The sequence below is a fragment of the Phaseolus vulgaris genome, chromosome 9 (assembly GCF_000499845.2).
Source record: "Phaseolus vulgaris cultivar G19833 chromosome 9, P. vulgaris v2.0, whole genome shotgun sequence".
NCBI classification, from domain to species: Eukaryota; Viridiplantae; Streptophyta; class Magnoliopsida; order Fabales; family Fabaceae; genus Phaseolus; species Phaseolus vulgaris.
The window spans coordinates 16,709,994-16,727,860 of record NC_023751.2 but is presented as its reverse complement, the minus strand read 5'-3'; the positions used below and the strand labels follow the sequence as shown (position 1 = coordinate 16,727,860).

The following is a 17,867-nucleotide window of genomic DNA, read 5'->3' as shown; positions in this document are numbered from 1 at the left end:
ACCCAAGTGAAAAAGAAAAATATTGAACATATTTAACTCTAAGGATGTGGGCAAGTCTAATTTAAGATATAAGAGCAGATTGTTGACATTTTTTAAAAAAACTATTGAAATTCAATCTAGATATAAAAGAAAATATGATAAACAAAAGAAGGATTACTTAAGATAATTAAAGAAATGTTTTTTTTCACTAATTGCATAGATTATGTATGAAATCATCTATAAATAAATAAAGAAATAATATGCATGGCAAAATAATGGTGATTTTTAGAGTATAATGTTTTTCTAGGTTAATTAAATTGTTAATTCGTGAACTATTTCACACTTTTTACTTATGCTTTAAAATGATTTTGTTTTTCAAATTGGGCCACTAACTTATATTTGTTTTGAATCAGGACTTGTTAATCAAGAAAAACTAATAAAAAAAATTACAAATTCAGGGATCAATTAAAAAAATGTTAGAAACCAAACGATTTTTTTCTAAAATAATTTATGGACCTAATAAAGAATTTAGATCTATCTCCTCCAACTTCCTATCTATATATAAACTCATATATATATATATAATTTTTTTTTTTTAATTCCAACCATACCTTTTTAAGTATGATGGAAGTATTGTGTTTTCTTCTTCGTTTTTAAGTGTAGTGATTGCTTATGCTGGTTGAAGTATGTTTTGTTGTATTTTTATTTATTGTGTTTATGTTCACTTATTTTCTTTCATTTTTTTAAAGTTATAAAACACACAAAAAATAGCAAGATGCAAAAATGGAGTAGAAAACTAAAAAAAAAACAATTCACATTGGAGAACATCAAATACAACGAATATTTTCGTCAAGTCTCTCACACACACTTATGAAACTTCTTTCTCAAATATTGTAGTTAGAGATTTTTGGATAATTTATTAGATTTTTGGGTAATTTCTTAAAATTTTGTAAATATGTTAGAATGTAAAATAATTATTGAAATTATGATTAACTAGCCACTGCTATGAGGCTTTTGACCATTTTTTTCTATTTAGTAGATGTTTTCCATGTAACTTTTGGTTTCTAGAATCCATTGAGACTTTTGAAAAAAAAATTCTCATTCTCACTATTACTTATCCTTTGACCTCACTTGCTCCTTTGTCAGCTCCAACTAATTTTAAGGGAGTGTTAAATATATATTTTATAAAGATGAAAAATATTGATATTAATTCTCATTTTTCTAGAAAGAGTTTATGTAAGAGAAAATATATATTAATTTTGTTAATTCCTATGATCATTTAAAAAATATATTGAAGGAGGAGTCCTCAAACTAACTACACATGATATGTTTAATTAGTTTTGATATTTATGTTATTAGTTCAGATAACATAATCTATTTTTTACTAATTATATTTTCTCCTATAAACTAATAACTCGTAATAATTTAAACACACAATATCTGAAGATGTGAATATAGGATAAGAGTATAACTTTTTTTAAGTATAATTTTTAACTCGAATTCTTAATTATTGTATATGTTGTCTGTTCTAGTAATTTATGAATTTTGAAATTAATTTATGAAATAAAGTTTACGTTTATTTATATTGTTGGAAAACAAGTTAGTCATTAAGGTTAATCTTGAAAGGTGTGAGATTACAGTTGCAAGTTCCACGTGTAGTCTTTGTGATATCGAAGAGGAGACTAGTATCCATTTTTTCTTTGAGTGCAAAATTGCTTGGTTATTGTGGAACCATTGTTTGGAAACATAGAAACAAAGTAATCTTTAAAGGGGAGTAGTAGATGTACTAGAAACTTTTGTTTTTGTTCAATTAAAGGTTTGGTCATGTGTTACATCACATTTTGCACATTTTTTCTTTTCTGATGGATGCATAGATCCATTAGTTTGTATGAGGATGATCTCATGATATCTAGTGAGATGTATAAGATTTGATCACATCTAAAGTAATTCATATTTATTCATTTTTTATTATCGACAAAAAAATAAATTAAATGTTCTTAACTTTAGATGATGTGTGTTTTTTAACACACATTTCTCAAACTGAAACATGTATGCATAAAACTATATAATATAGGTAATTCGATAGCTGCCAAATAACGGATGACCTGATAAATTTAATAAACTCTTATTAGAATATATTTTTTTATAATTTTGATTCTATATTAAAAAATAAATTTTAAACCTAAGTTTACATTAAACCGTTTATAAGGTGTAATTTCCATACATTTATTTATATATATATATATGTATATTTGTGATCTACAATACATGTTCAATTTTTAATTAATGATATTATATAATTAAAAAATATAAATTGAAACATTTAATAGTAAAATTTAAAATAATTAAATTAGCTAAGTATATCAAACAATTAAAATCAAGATAAATTCCAAATATTATTTTCTAGTTTTTCGTCCATTATTTTCAAATATAAATTATTTTCCTAAATATTTTCGTCCATTGTTCTCTTTTTGGTTCTTGTTAAAACGTTGGAAGTTTTGGTTTGCGCGAGAAGTCGGCTTATATCTTTGGTAGACATAGTCCTGGACTGTGAGCAACGCAGATTCGAAACACTACCACTCTTCAGATCCGTGCTCGTGGCTGAATCGCCATGGCTATGGCGATTAGGGTTTTTCTCCTCCTTTTCCTCTTTCTCTCATCAACTAATATCGGTTATTCGCTTTTCGAAGATCAAGTTGGTCTCATGGATTGGTGAGTTCAACGACTCTTATTTATTCACGTATTCACTGAATGCTCTCTTAAACCCTTGCGATTATTCGATTGGGTTTTGTTCCACTCCTCCTATTCAATACGTTCTCTTTCTCCACTTGTAATTATCGCCCGAACACTTCGATCTAATTTCACCTACGCGTTTAATTGCGTTGTTGATCGATTATTATACTGGATAAAGAGATTTCCTTTTCTAATTGCTAATTTCTCTCTTGTGCAATTTAAATGTTAGTGACCACTGAATATGTTTGACTACTAATTATAGGCACCAACAGTATATTGGGAAAGTAAAGCACGCTTTGTTCCACACTCAAAAGACTGGCCGGAAGCGTGTTTTGGTGTCCACCGAAGAGAACGTTGTAGCTTCACTCGACCTTCGTCATGGAGAAATTTGTAAGTTGGTTTTGTTTAACTGCTTATGCTGACTCCATTAAATTATTTGTTATATCATATTGTCTGCGATTATGCTCCAATCAAATGGATGAAGTTGAACTGGTTTAAAAGTAAATCAAGCCTTCCCAAGCAATGACCGTTGCTTGCTTAACTATTTTGTTTTCTTTGTTTAGAATCAGAAATGCTGAACTCTGTTTTGTTTGCAGTTTGGAGGCATGTTCTTGGGACCGACGATGTTGTTGATGGACTTGACATTGCCCTGGGAAAATGTATTGTGCTTTAACCTTTGACTGTGTAGAGCATTGCTTCATACTTATATATTCTTTACTATACTGCAGAAACGTAGAGCAGTTTTACTGTACATTATATTTTATCATCCAAAATATGTCATCATAAGTATGTTACGGTGACCAGTGTTGCACTAGTGTCCATGATTCTCCTTGTTCATGATTCTTTGCCATTCTTTTTATTCAAACTTGTTCAGTCTATTTTAAATTTTTATTTCCCTTCTAAATATATCTACGTTTGGATGTCAACTGGATGCCGATGTCCTCTGCTTACATAATGACTTATATTTCTTCATAAAATGCATGGTCAAAAGTAGTCGTATTGAATGATTATCAGCTGTGGTAGAACATGAACATCTTGGAATTGGAGATCTAGATCCTGGACATGTCAACATGTTTGCATGACTCTAAGTGTGGGGAGATATCCTAGTTTAAACTGCTTTATTGTTAATAGATAACTTTTTAGTTCGACTTCTTTCCCAGTTTTAAGTGTGTAGTATCCAAATCTCCTTTGGTTGTATAATATAGCTTATGTGTATCATAGATGGAAGAAATGTTCTGTGTTTGTTGTCCACTTCTTCTGAATAATGATGTAAAATCAATTGAAAGATGTCTGCGTGACCATCGTGCTGACCATTATCACATACAGTGATTTCTTAGCTTCAAGTTTCATTAATTTTTCTTTGTTTGTGAGATATTGTTATCTTGTCCAAGTAAATTTTTTTCTGTGTTTAGATTTATTTAAATGTTTAGTTTACATCGGTGGTGATCAAATTCATTAACTATGCATTTAAATGCTTCAGATGTCATAACTCTTTCCTCGGATGGGAGTTTATTGAGAGCATGGAACCTTCCTGATGGACAGATGGTCTGGGAGACTCCCCTTCAGGGCTCAAAGCAATCAAAGTCAATATTATACATTCCAGTGAGTGAATGACTTTTTTTCTTGATATTTTAAATACTATAATTTCTTTTGTAGATTTATCCGAAACATCCTCTAGAGCAATGGAAAGGATTCATGTAGACTGAAATACAAGTACTACATTAAGAGTTAGACTTCTAATTCCCTTGGACATAATTAGAGAAACCCCTCCTTGAAATATAATTGAGTTGCTAATGCAAATAAGTTGACCTAATGTTATACTCGAAGATTCAAGCATTCGTTTCTATCCAAGCGCATGATGCTAATGCGAACACATCTACTCAGTATTTTTTTCTTGCTCTGCACATGTGAACACTGGTTTTCTGGTTTTTGGCTGAACACTAGATCAGGATGGTGTTGTTTTAGATTGATGATTCCACCTATTGGTAAAATACTGTTGTTGTATGTTAAACGCCTAAAACTAAGTTACTTTTATTTTCAACAGAATGGTCATTTAACATTTAAGTAATTTAGCCAACAAAATTGTTCAGACTTGTGCCACTTACCCTGTAAACATTCCTCATGTACCCAATTTTCACCTTCAGTATTTTTTGTGATCACTATAACGAGCCTGCATTCAGCAGCTCTTTTTGTAAACCTGCCCTTGGTATTGGTTTATTGAAGTGTAGGCTTGTAGCTGAACCCGAGAGTGCATGAGTGATTTTCTTACGCATGGAATTAAGTTCTGTTTTTTTTTTTTTTTTTTTATTTGCAGAAAAACCTGAAAGCTGACAAGGATGATTTGATCCTTGTTTTTGGTAAAGGCTGTCTCTATGCTGTTTCTGGCATAGATGGTGAAGTTCTCTGGAGGAAAGATTTCGCGGGTGAAAGGTATGACAGACTCAGAGTTTACTGAGCAAGATGTTTTTTTTAAAGTTTGACTTGCCGTTAACATTGTTATCTTCATCGTATTTGCAGCATTGAGGTTAGCCGTATTATTCAGTCTACTGACAAGATCTATGTAGCTGGTTTTGTTGGCTCTTCAAAGTTCTATGTGTATGGATTGAATGCTGATACTGGAGAATTGCTCAAGAATGATCATACAATACTTCCCTGTGATACTTTTGGGGAATTATTATCAGTCTCAGGTGATAAATTTGTGGTATTGGATAAGATGAGGTCTAAGATATTGACCATAAACATCAAGAATGGAGAGATTAGTTACAAACAAAAGCCCATTTCAGACCTCATCAAGGATTCATCTGGACAGGCAGTAATATTGCCATCAAGGCTTCCTGAGTTGTTTGCATTGCGTATTGATTCCCATCTTCTTACAGTTAAAGTGACAAATGAAGACGACTTGGTGCTGGTGGACAAAATTAATAATGCAGCAGCTGTTAGTGATGCTCTGTCAATTTCAGAGGGTCAACATGCTTTTGCATTTATTCAACACGAAGGCAGTAATATTCGCCTCTTTGTAAAAGATATTAATGATCGGAATGGTGAGTTACTCAAGGAAAGTATAATAATAGACCATCAAAGAGGGAACATTGAAAAGATTTTTATAAACAATTATGTGAGGACAGATAGATCTTATGGTTTTAGAGCATTGATGGTAATGGAAGATCATTCGCTCTTATTAGTACAACAAGGAGAAATTGTCTGGAGTAGAGAGGATGGCCTTGCATCAGTTGTAGATGTCACAACGTCTGAACTACCTGTGGAAAAGGAAGGTGTATCAGTGACAAAAGTTGAACAGAACCTCTTTGAATGGCTTAAGGTATGCCTTTGATCTTTTTAATCAGGACACACACACACACTGGTTTACACTGGTGTAAGACTTAGCACTCTAACATCATTTAACTGATCCAACATTGAAAGATAATTGTATATTACTGTTTTGTGTCAAAACATATAAAAGTTAAGCAACAGCAAGAATATAAGCAATGGCAACACCTTGATATATATAAATGAGGTATTATATGATTTTGGATTATTTTAGGATTTTTTGATATGATCTATATGATTAAAACTTTCAATCCAATAGCAAGTTTTGATTTAGATTTATCCAATAAAAAATTATTGAATGATGTAATTGACTTGAACTTATACCAGTGTGAACTGGTCACTAATTCTGTATGTACTATTTTTATATTTTTTTATTAGAAAAAGCCCCCAACTCATCAATTAAAAAATGACCATCATTCACAGGGGTAACCAAAATACCATTTGGAGAGGGAAAAGTCAACATAATGCTGACATGTGCAACTTTCCTGATAGTTTTATCTATTTTGTATCCATTTATTATAGATTGATGTTTTTATCTGGATATCATTAACTCTTTTTTTAATGGTAGTTTTTTATGTTTTGATTTATTATTGAAAGGGACATGTGCTGAAGCTCAAAGGAACTTTAATGATTGCAAGCCCTGAGGATGTAGTAGCAATTCAAGCACTGAGGTTAAGGAGTTCTGAGAAAAGCAAAATGACTCGTGATCATAATGGTTTTCGTAAGTTGCTTATAGTACTTACAAGGGCTAGAAAGGTTTTTGCTTTGCACACTGGAGATGGACGTATAGTTTGGTCTATTCTACTTCATACACTACGTAAAACAGAAGTGTGTGAACATCCCGTTGGGCTTAACATTTATCAGTGGCAGGTTCCACATCATCATGCCTTGGATGAGAATCCATCTATCCTTGTAGTTGGGCGATGTGGACCAGGTTTGGCTGCACCGGCCGTTCTTTCTTTTATTGATGCATACACTGGGAAGGAACTCAATTCTTTGAGACTTGCCCATACCATTGCTCAAGTTATTCCTCTGCCTTATACTGATTCAACTGAACAGCGTCTGCATCTAATTATAGACATAGACCAACATGCATACCTATACCCAAGAACTCCTGAAGCTATTGACATTTTGCAACATGAATTTTCAAATGTGTACTGGTACTCAGTGGAGGCTGATAATGGTGTTGTCAGAGGTCATGCCTTGAAGAGTAATTGCATTCACAAAATAGTGGATGAATACTGCTTTGATTTCCGGGATTTATGGTCTATTGTATTCCCATCTGAATCAGAAAAGATTATTGCAACGGTAACCAGAAAATCGAAGGAGGTAGGGCACCTTTGGCATTACGTTTTTATTTGTTAAAAGAACATTTCTTTTATAAAATAAAATTGATTCTGTTATATTGTACTTTGTCTGTATTAACCTTTTTACATTTTCAAGAAATATAAATGTCCTATGTCATTATTTAAAATACTCCTTTTTTTTTCAAGTAAGTACGAGTTTAAAGGTTGCTTTACCTTATGGTGAGTTTTATTACTAATCAATAGCATTAATGAGTGAGTCTCAATTTGGAGGGATTTTGCAAATGAATTTTTGATCTACTAATAATCATGTAGAGTGATGTTTGTCATTCTTGTCCAAATCTAGTAAGACTCTTTTAATCATATGCCTTGTATATTCCTGAAGTCATATTAGTTGTATCTATACTAATCCGAGTATGTAGAAATGATCACAAACAAATAATATGACAATTAAGGGTTTCTCTCATGTTCATGTTTTATGTTGACCTATTTTCCGTTGAGTTTTAATCATTGCTTCTTCCTAAAGTTGTTATTCCCCTTTTTCCATGTAGGTTGTTCATACTCAAGCAAAAGTTATGACTGACTATGATGTCATGTATAAGTATGTATCGAACAATATACTTTTTGTCGCAAATGCAGCACCTAAAGCCATGGGGGAAATTGGAACAGCCACCCCAGAGGAGGCATGGTTAGTCATCTATATCATTGATACCGTGACTGGTCGCATATTGCATAGAATGACACATCATGGTTGCCAGGGTCCTGTTCGTGCAGTAAGTTTTTGAACTACACTTATTTAAAAGGTGTAAAACTATTTTTTTTTAATATCTTACGTGAATATTGCTTGTATAGGTATTTAGTGAAAACTGGGTTGTCTATCACTATTTTAATCTCAGAGCACACAGATATGAGATGTCAGTTATTGAGGTCTATGATCAGTCTCGAGCGGTATGTCCTTAACTTGTGTATCTTCATTTAATGACCCCTCACTATCTTGTTTTGGTATATGTTATTATCTCTTTTAGTCTGTGTTCATTCTTATGTTTGAGGTACTGATCTATTCTCATTCTGGTGTGATATCCTTGATTTTCACAGGATAACAAAGATATCTGGAAGTTTGTTCTTGGGAAGCATAATCTTACATCACCCATGTCTTCTTATTATCGGCCAGAAGTTACAACAAAATCACAGTCGTACTTTTTTACCCATTCTGTGAAAGCAATTGATGTGACTTTGACGTCCAAGGGTATAACTTCTAAGCAGCTTCTTATTGGAACAATTGGTGACCAGGTTGGTATTATTTACTCGACCAAGTTTTCAACTTGAGATCAAGAAACAATCTTTTTTATCATTTAATTTCTTCAATGAACTCTTAAATTTTGGGTTGTCAACTGGGATTTTTATTTCCAGGTTTTGGCACTTGATAAACGCTTTTTGGATCCTCGGCGCACACTTAATCCCTCACAAGCTGAGAAAGAGGAAGGGATTATTCCTCTGACTGATTCATTGCCCATCGTTTCTCAGGTTTATTTTGTCTCTTGTTCTTTTTCTATATCCATGAAAAAAAGAAAAAGGTTAACAAATGGTGCTATCATTAGTGGATTCTCAATGTATGGTGTTAGCTTGTTCTAATATGTTTTGATTTATGCATTTTCCTTTTTCATTGTAAATGTTAAATTACTTTTATTCAGGTAGATAGAGTACGTTAAAAAGAGGGTAGAGGTTGGGGAATTATTTTGGTTGACTAAAATAAAGGGCTATATAGTGTTTATCCTCAAGATAAGAAGATAACATGAACCCATTAATATATATAGCCATGCATGCATAATATATGTGCAGTCAATTTCTGGTATAGTTCCCCCTATTTATATATATATATATATATATATATATATATATATATATATATATATCTGCTTACAAAGAATGTTTGCAGTATACAAGTAACTCGTTCTTGAGTTCAAGGTTGAAGGAACAGTAGTATTAGTAATCAATCACTACTATATTTGGGTAGGAAAAATATGACTTTATCTCTGTTTTACTTGCTGCGACCGCTATTTATATATTTTTCCCCTCAATGGACAAAGCTTACTTAGCAGGGCTGCTTAAGGAAATACATATGCTTGATCACCAACTTCAACCTCATGCTTCTACTTGGGCTTTGTGTACTTGTAAACATGCATTTCTTATTTTCTCTTCTTGAATTTCTGCAGTCCTATATTACACATTCCCTTAAAGTGGAAGGTCTGCGAGGTATCGTAACAGTGCCTGCCAAGCTGGAGTCTACATCCCTCGTATTTGCCTACGGAGTAGATCTATTTTTTACTCAGATTGCTCCTTCTAGGACTTACGATTCATTAACTGAAGATTTCAGCTATGCTCTACTTCTTCTAACAATTGTTGCACTTGTAGCTGCAATATTTGTCACTTGGGTATTATCCGAGAGGAAAGATCTACAAGAGAAATGGAAATGACCTGTCCTCCATTTTTGCCAATTTCTCTAATTTTTTAGTTTTAATTAGGTTTATCTATGTTTCTATGTTAGTCATTAGTTAAGTTCGGATTACGGTTAAATCTTGTAGCTTGAATTGCAAAAGTAATGTAAAATTCCATTACATTCCATTGTTTGAGGTTGTATGGAGGATATCTTCATTTTAATGACGTAAATTGAGGAGTACGAAAGATAATCATGAACTCCCGAGGCCGGTTGCATTGTTGTGCAATAATTATGGTTGGCTTACACTGATGAAATATCTTCTATCCAATCATTTTCCTTTTATGATTAATTAAAGAGTTAGTTCATTGTTTTAATTGCATAGATATTTTTCTGTCAATGGTTTTGGTCATTAGTATTTGTCATGAATGTTTTATCATTGTTGTTAAGGTAACGATATTAAGATGGTTGCCGGAGCCATTGCTTACACTGAAATTGCAGTTTTTTTACCTGAGCATTGATACACTGATTCACTGTGTGGAAGTAATGGATTAAGATCCTTTACAGTTTTCAAAAGATCTACATAATATGATCTTATTCATTAGATTGTTTCATATATAATAAAAATAATTTATAAAAATAGTTTAATAAATCCAAACCAAGTAACAGCATCACACGCTGCAGTCTAGTTTTGAACTCCAAAAGATCTTGTTTATACACGGATAAAGGTTTCATTATATATCAAATTACATTTAAATATGTTTATATAATATAAAGATGTCGATTAGTTTATAAATATTGAATTTAAATATATATATATATATATATATATTTATATTGTCGTGTACTAATGAATATATTACTGTATTAATGAGTTAATTATTTAATGTATTATATATACCATTTAAAAAGGAATATGTTTTTTTTATTAAAATGTAATTTACGGTGAAAACAAACTTAGTTGACGTAATAAACTGTGACTATAACCACACATTGGATTTTTACATGCAACAGTAAAAATTACTCAATGATTGGAATCATATCAAAATAATATCTTAGGCGAAGCATCTTATAACAAATATAAAGCGCGATTCATTCAAACCATCTGCTATTGGAAAACTTACTACACACACATGGGCATTAAAATGCTTAGGTTATTTGATAAAAGCGTATGGGCCATAAGGAGTAGTTCATATTTAAAATGTCTAGAGGATTTGGCCATTTGCCTCCATTTAAGAGCCTATTCTTTTCAATATTTTTCATAATATTTCTATTTTTTTAAATTATTTTTTAAAAAATTAATCAGAATAAAAATAATTTTATATCATAATTTAAATTATTTATTATAAATATGAAATATAGCTTATATATTTAAATATATTTATTATAAATGTTCATTAGAAATGCATAAGTTAAAACACAGTGTATTATAAAACTTCATAATTTTTATTTAGATACCAATCTATGATTAGATTACATCACTAGATTTCATTTCAATTAGATTATTTTACATATTTATTTCGAAGGAACACTTCAAATATTTCAATAAATTATACAAGAAATAAAAAGAATGAAAGAAAACAATGTGTTATTGCAAAGATCGAATAAGATTCTAATCTTGTAAATATATTTAGTCCTCGCAATCTTTCTTCTCGGCTCTACTCAATCTTGCAAAAGATCAGGATTATCTAAAAAATACTTCAATGCTGAAATAAGTAAAATATATTAATCAATAATTAATATAATTGAACTTAACCTTTATCTATCACTTGAATATGTAATTATACTTCTTTTGATAAACTTTACTGTTTATGGATTTTGCTGAGATCCAATCCTTTTATTAATAATTGATTTCAGCTTACTTAATAATGTTAATCTTTATATGAATGATAATCAGGTTAACTTAAGGTTAACTTAACTTGGCCGAGAGGTAAAAGCCAAGATATTATTAAAAAAATTTGTCTACTTATGCAGTGTATTATATCTATTTTCGTTTTAGTTATAAAAATCTTAAGCATATTATTATGTAACGATTTGATGTAATGTGTATCTAACTAATAATTGACTGGGTTAAGAGATACCATTTCTTTTTCTTTTTTCAATTTTAAACACATGTGCTATATTCATTATTGCATTATATTAACTGATAGCAGAAACTCACCAGATGCGTATCTATTCTGTACTCTTGAGATTTTCTTGAAAAGAAATGCATGTAACAAACTTCTGAGTTCTTCACAACTTCTTCATAGTATACTTCTTTTATCCAGGAGTATGGAAAAACAATAATTTGACAACTCTAAAAAAATACACCCATTTAATAACCCAACTCAATAATATAATGTGTATTGAAAATTGAAGTTAAATTTTTTTATTACTCTGAGTTATGAGGCAAGTAAGTGTATTTTTGTTTAGTGGGTCCAAAATATCAGCTTACCAAAAAAAATAAAACAGAAATAATAAGTAAAATGAAGAGGGAAGTGGAAGTGACTCAGATAACATTTGACCCATTCCATTGTTTTTCACAAAGGTGACAGAAATAATAGACCCAGGTCGTACCAACAACAGTGTCATTATTGTCCCGACCAAACCCAAAACGGAACACATCCCACTTCATTCACAAACAAAAACACTACTACCCTACGCTCTCATCTCTTCCAACTGCTTCCACCATGAAAACCCATCAACAACCAAAACTCAAAACCCAACTATTCTCTTGTGGCTTCTTCCGCCACTGCGCTCAGACCGTTCTAAGTCCTACCGGCGGCGCCACCCCACCTCTTCCTCACACTCCCCCAAGCTTCCAATGTGAATCCTCCACCTCCTCCTCTTCCTCCACCACTTCCCAAAGCTTCACCCAGTGGAGATTCTCTCCCCCAACCCCCACTCAAAACACTCCCAACACCAACACCAACACCAACAATCTCATCAAAACAAACACAAACACAAACACAAGCTTTGATGTTGTTCCTCTTCCTCCTCCTCCACCACCACCACAAATCCACAACCTCCAAGAACTCTTCCACGTTTCAGAACTCCAGCTAACAACAGACCCAGCTTCTGCTCTTCAACTTCTAGAACGTTCTCTTGTTCCCAACCCTCCTCAAGAGCAGCCTCCTTGCCCTCCCAACCTCATGCACGCTCTCACGCGCAACCTCGCCCTCGCCAAACCCGCCACCAAGATCCTCTTCGCACTCTGCCTCTCCGATGTCAACCGCCGCGTAGCTGTGGAGACTGGCGCCGTCTCCGCCGTGGTCGAGGCGGCGCTCGAACTCGACGGCGCCCCCGCCGAGCGCGCCCTAGCCGCCCTGGAGCTCATGTGCACGCTTCCAGATGGTGCTCACGAGGTCCGCGCTCACGCCCTCGCAGTCCCAGTCATGGTCACCATGATGGGAAAGACCGCTGCCCGCGCCAAGGAATACGCCATTGGAGTCCTAGCCGTCGTGTATGGCGGCTCCGCATCCGACCAGCACACCGCCCCGCCTGAGGAGGTGGCGCGTGCGGTGGAACTCGCTCTCCAGGGCGAGTGCAGCGCTCGGGCCAGAAGGAAAGGTGCGCAGCTGATGAAAACGCTGAAACAACTCTCTGAAGCCGAGTCTCTCCCTCTGGACACCAATTGAAGTTTGTTAAACAAAATTAGTTTTTTCTTCTTCTAAGTTTTCATTAAACTTTGACTGTCACAAAAAAAAAAAATCTCTATTAGAAATAGAGAAGTTAAAAAAATGCTTCCAATTCATTGTGTTTCTTCTTATTGTTAGTGAGATGTTATACATGTAATGTAACTGTGTTACAGAGTTGAAGTCACATGAGAGTCAGAAACACAGTTAAAGAGCTTTGCCACTGTTGTGACCAAAATGGAAATGGGAGCTGTGTTTTAGAATCTTTGTAAAATAAAGTAGCACTTTTGTACTTTTCATTTTTTTCATTTGCACAGTATTTTGAGTTATTCCTGTGCTGCTTTTTATGGATTTGACCTATTTGTAATGCCTTCTCTTGCACTGTTATCAAACTTGTTGTGTATTTTGTTTTTCTAGTTTATAATTATCATCATCATTATTATGATGAATTATGAACAATGACTTGTTTTTTCAGCTTAATTGATTTGTATTTATTGATTGTGATTTTGTTATTGTCACCTTGTTCATTGATCAGCAATTGCTGGAGATACATATATCACTATCAGTTGACTACAATTAATAGTTTGTGTTGGAAAAATAGTTTACCTGTTGATGATTTAATGGATATGTGTTCATGGACATTATTGAAATAAAAAGTTTTTTTTTAATATTTTTTATTTTCTGTAATAACATGCTACGATTCCTATTTATCAAATAGATTTAGGTGTTTTTTTGTTTATTATCACGCTATCTCAATGAAATATTTATTAATTTTAAGGATAATAAATATTTATTAAAAAATAATTAATATTTTTAGAAATATCCATTATTAATAACATTTTTTTATGCAATTTAGGCTTAACTTTACTTTAATGGTCAATTTTATTTGAACCTTCATATGATTAAGTATATGGATGTTTATCCATCCATTATTTTTCAACATGTTATACTTATATTCCATGATATAGGGTGACATTTGAATTAATCTTGACAACATTTAAACTAAATAAATGACATGTTAATAAAAGTTGAAATGTCAACAAATTTGCAAGATTAAATTAGAAAATCAAAGAGCAATGAAAAACTTTTCACCTTTATATAATATAACATATATACATATACTATAACTCAATATTCTAATATAATATATATTTGTCTATAAATCCATTAATTTTTAGTATTTCGTAATTCACTGTTATATATTTAACTTATTACACATGTTAATGTTTATTATACCAGTGGAATATATTATATTAATGATTTTTAGGATGTTATAGAAAATAAAAAGTTTATAAATCCATTAATTTTTAATATTTGTAATTAAATATTATACTTATTATATCCGTTAAATGTATTATTTGTTTAAGGATGTCACGGAAACAGAAAGTTTACTTTGATTAGGATTATATATTGTTTTTTAACTAATGCTAAATGTTTAGAATTATTGTTTATAATATAATATAAAGTTAACAAATTAACCATCAAATAAAAAGAATTTTAAGTTTAATTAAAAAAAAATAAAAAATTGTAAAAAAATAGTTTTTCTAGGTGATTTATTCCCCCAAAGTTACTCATAAACTTACGATGAACTTTTGAACTGTTTTATGTTTTTTTTTTTTATTTTTTTATTAAAGGTTTCATGTTAAACATTATTATGTAACTTGACATTTCAGTTAGGCTAGACTGACATCTCAAGTAACAACAATCATCCGTCATCACATGAAAAAAAATATTATTAAAAAAAAATAAAAAATACCAAAGTATGGAGAGACTAAATCAAAACCCGTATGTTAATAAAAACGATACATAAGTAGACTATATCTATATTCATAAAGAATTTTAAGAATAAACTAGATGGAAACCTATTATACCAATTAAATGATTCTCTATAAATAAATCCTAAATTAGCCAACTTATCAACACACACATTCGATTCACAAAAAATATGAGCAACCTTAAACCTGATTTTCCCACAGTAATTAAGACAAATATTCAATCCATTACGAAGCATCCACAAAACATTAGTCCTAGCAGTAAACGCAACACAAACCAATGCAGAATCACATTCAAGCTAGACATTAATAAGCCCCTTCTTTTGAGCTTCCTCCATAGCATATATAACTCCATAAAACTCAGTAACCATAACAATTTGAACTTCAAAAAACACAGAGAAAGCACCAATAAATTCCTCCTTACTCCAACGGAAAATACCTCCACAAGTAGCAAGACCATGATACCCCTAACAGCCCCATCAATGTTAATTTTAACCCAGCCTGGTGAAGGAAACTCATCTAATAGGAAGAAGATGAAGAACTTTACTATCACGAGTATTAATACAAAAAAACTTAATCACCTTGAAATCCAACATATCATTCTTCATTGAAGCTTTAGACGAATTTTTCACTAGACAAGTTAAATCTTTAATTACCAAAATAACTCTAAAAACCTCAATCTTATTCTGAAATCTAGCATAATTCCTCATACGCCATATCATCCAAATAGAAAAAGTTATCACAACAAGCTTAATCAATTTAACCAAAGGACTAACATCACTCTTAATAAAAGAAAGAAGATCATCCTTATTAGAGAAATATGAAGTAAGAAAAATTTGTCAGACCCAACTCTAAATATGCAATACATTAGAACATTCAAAAAAAAAAAAATGCTGAATAGATTCCTCATGTTTTTCACAAAGCGTACATATAAAACATATATACAAACCTTTATTCTGAATATGTTGATTTGTAGGAAACCGTCCATGAAAAACTTTTCAGAGTACTAGAGTTTTAAGACGGAATAGATGAAGAACAAATTAATTTACCCCAACCACCGGGAACTCCTGGTTCCAAGAAAAAAGTCTTAGCTAATTTAAGAGTGAAACGACCATACTCATCTAGAATCCAATTAGGAATGTCCTGTTTCTCCCTAACCATGATATAATTAAAAAAAATGAGTCATCTACTGTAAAGATAAAAGAATATTCCAATCACAACCTGTGCAAAACTGAGAGTCTGTATCCGGAATGCTAGCACCATCACATAACCCTGCAATATTTGCTAAAGAAGTAGTGGAACACCATTTATCATTTCAGAAATTAATAAAAGAACCTATACCAACAATCCAAGAAGTATAATCAAGTATAGTAGAATAAAACTTCTTAATTCCAGGCCAAAGAGCTGAGGATTTATAAATCATTCTAAACTCGTATTTTGATTTAAGAACTCTAGCTTTCAAGAGCAAAGACCAAGGCTTGTTGTTATAAACAAAATTCCAAGCAAGCTTAAGAAGATACACATTATTTTTATGATGAAGGTTAATAATCTTCAAACCTCCATCCTCAAGAGGTGAATAAATCGTCGGCCAATTAACGATAGCTATTCCAGAACATCACCTGTCCAAATAAAATTCCGACATCACTGCTCAACTTGCTTAAGAAGTGAAACAGGCCATTTATACATATTAAAGCTGTTCAACTTGCTTAAGAAGTGAAACAAACCATTTATACATATTAAAGCTGCTCAAATTGCTTAAGAAGTGAAACATACCATTTATACATATTAAAGGTATTAAGATAGAAATCCATTAATCATTGTATTGACCAACTGAATCTGACACATCATGTAAGATAATTACCTTTCAAGATGCTAGCTTCAATTTGACTTTATCAGCCAAAGGTTGAAGAAATAGACACTCCTAAATAATTGAAAGACAAACAACTATGACTACAAAAAAAATATGTTGAATTTTGGTGACAAATCTTGCAGAATTATTCATGGTGAAAAAACTACTTTTAGAGTTATTAATATATTGACAAGAAAATATGATGAAAAAAAAATAGATAATATAAAATAAGACAAAAAATATAAATAAAGATGTTTGGTTAAAAAAATTAAGGAAAAAATAATTAAATAAAAAACCTAAGAAACTCATATTTTTGTTTTTCTCTATCAAACACATTCACCTTCTTATTTTTTACAATTTTCTCTTCTCTCTACCCTATATTTACTTTATTAATCAAAGGGTAAAACCTGGTCTGGAAGTAAAAACATTGAAAGTGTATAGATGCTATTTTGTATTTGGTCATTGGCTCCTTAAGTTTATTCTTTTAAATAGTGAACAGAAGAGATGGAGGGTGAAGAAGTAGTTCATATACAACAAGTTAAACTCAGCACTTCCCTTTTCAGTGGGACATATCTTTTGGACTGAAAGCCTAATTCAGAAATACCTCCTAGCATTAACCAAGACTATTGATTTTACCAAATACATTCAAGTACAAAATCTAAATGAAAAAGTCAAACAAAAACAGTTAAAGACATTGAGTTATAACCTCATTTGTTTTTTTTAAAGAATAACTGTTTGAATTATTTTATGGCATGAGTGTTGTGCAGTAAAAAAAGAACAAGAGAAAAAAAGAAGATAAAAAGTGAAAGAATGTTGATAGTGATAGGTAAAAAAAATTTAGAAAGAATAAAGTAG

The 17,867-nt window shown here is 31.8% G+C and overlaps 2 protein-coding genes across 2 annotated transcripts; both read left to right on the top strand.

Moving 5' to 3' along the window:
• Positions 1–2,434: 2,434 nt before the first annotated feature.
• LOC137823140 (uncharacterized) lies at positions 2,435–10,094 on the top strand. The gene is made up of 12 exons (XM_068628283.1): positions 2,435–2,691; positions 2,975–3,102; positions 3,309–3,371; positions 4,193–4,314; positions 5,027–5,142; positions 5,230–6,031; positions 6,637–7,368; positions 7,895–8,116; positions 8,196–8,291; positions 8,439–8,633; positions 8,754–8,867; positions 9,557–10,094. The coding sequence occupies exons 1-12, from the start codon at positions 2,591–2,593 to the stop codon at positions 9,815–9,817; spliced, it is 2,952 nt and encodes a 983-aa protein (XP_068484384.1). The 5' UTR covers positions 2,435–2,590; the 3' UTR covers positions 9,818–10,094.
• A 2,162-nt stretch (positions 10,095–12,256) lies between these two features.
• LOC137821884 (uncharacterized) lies at positions 12,257–13,807 on the top strand. Its single transcript, XM_068626676.1, has one exon. It carries the CDS (start codon positions 12,447–12,449, stop codon positions 13,392–13,394), a length of 948 nt encoding a protein of 315 aa, XP_068482777.1. The 5' UTR covers positions 12,257–12,446; the 3' UTR covers positions 13,395–13,807.
• The last annotated feature ends 4,060 nt before the right edge of the window (positions 13,808–17,867 follow it).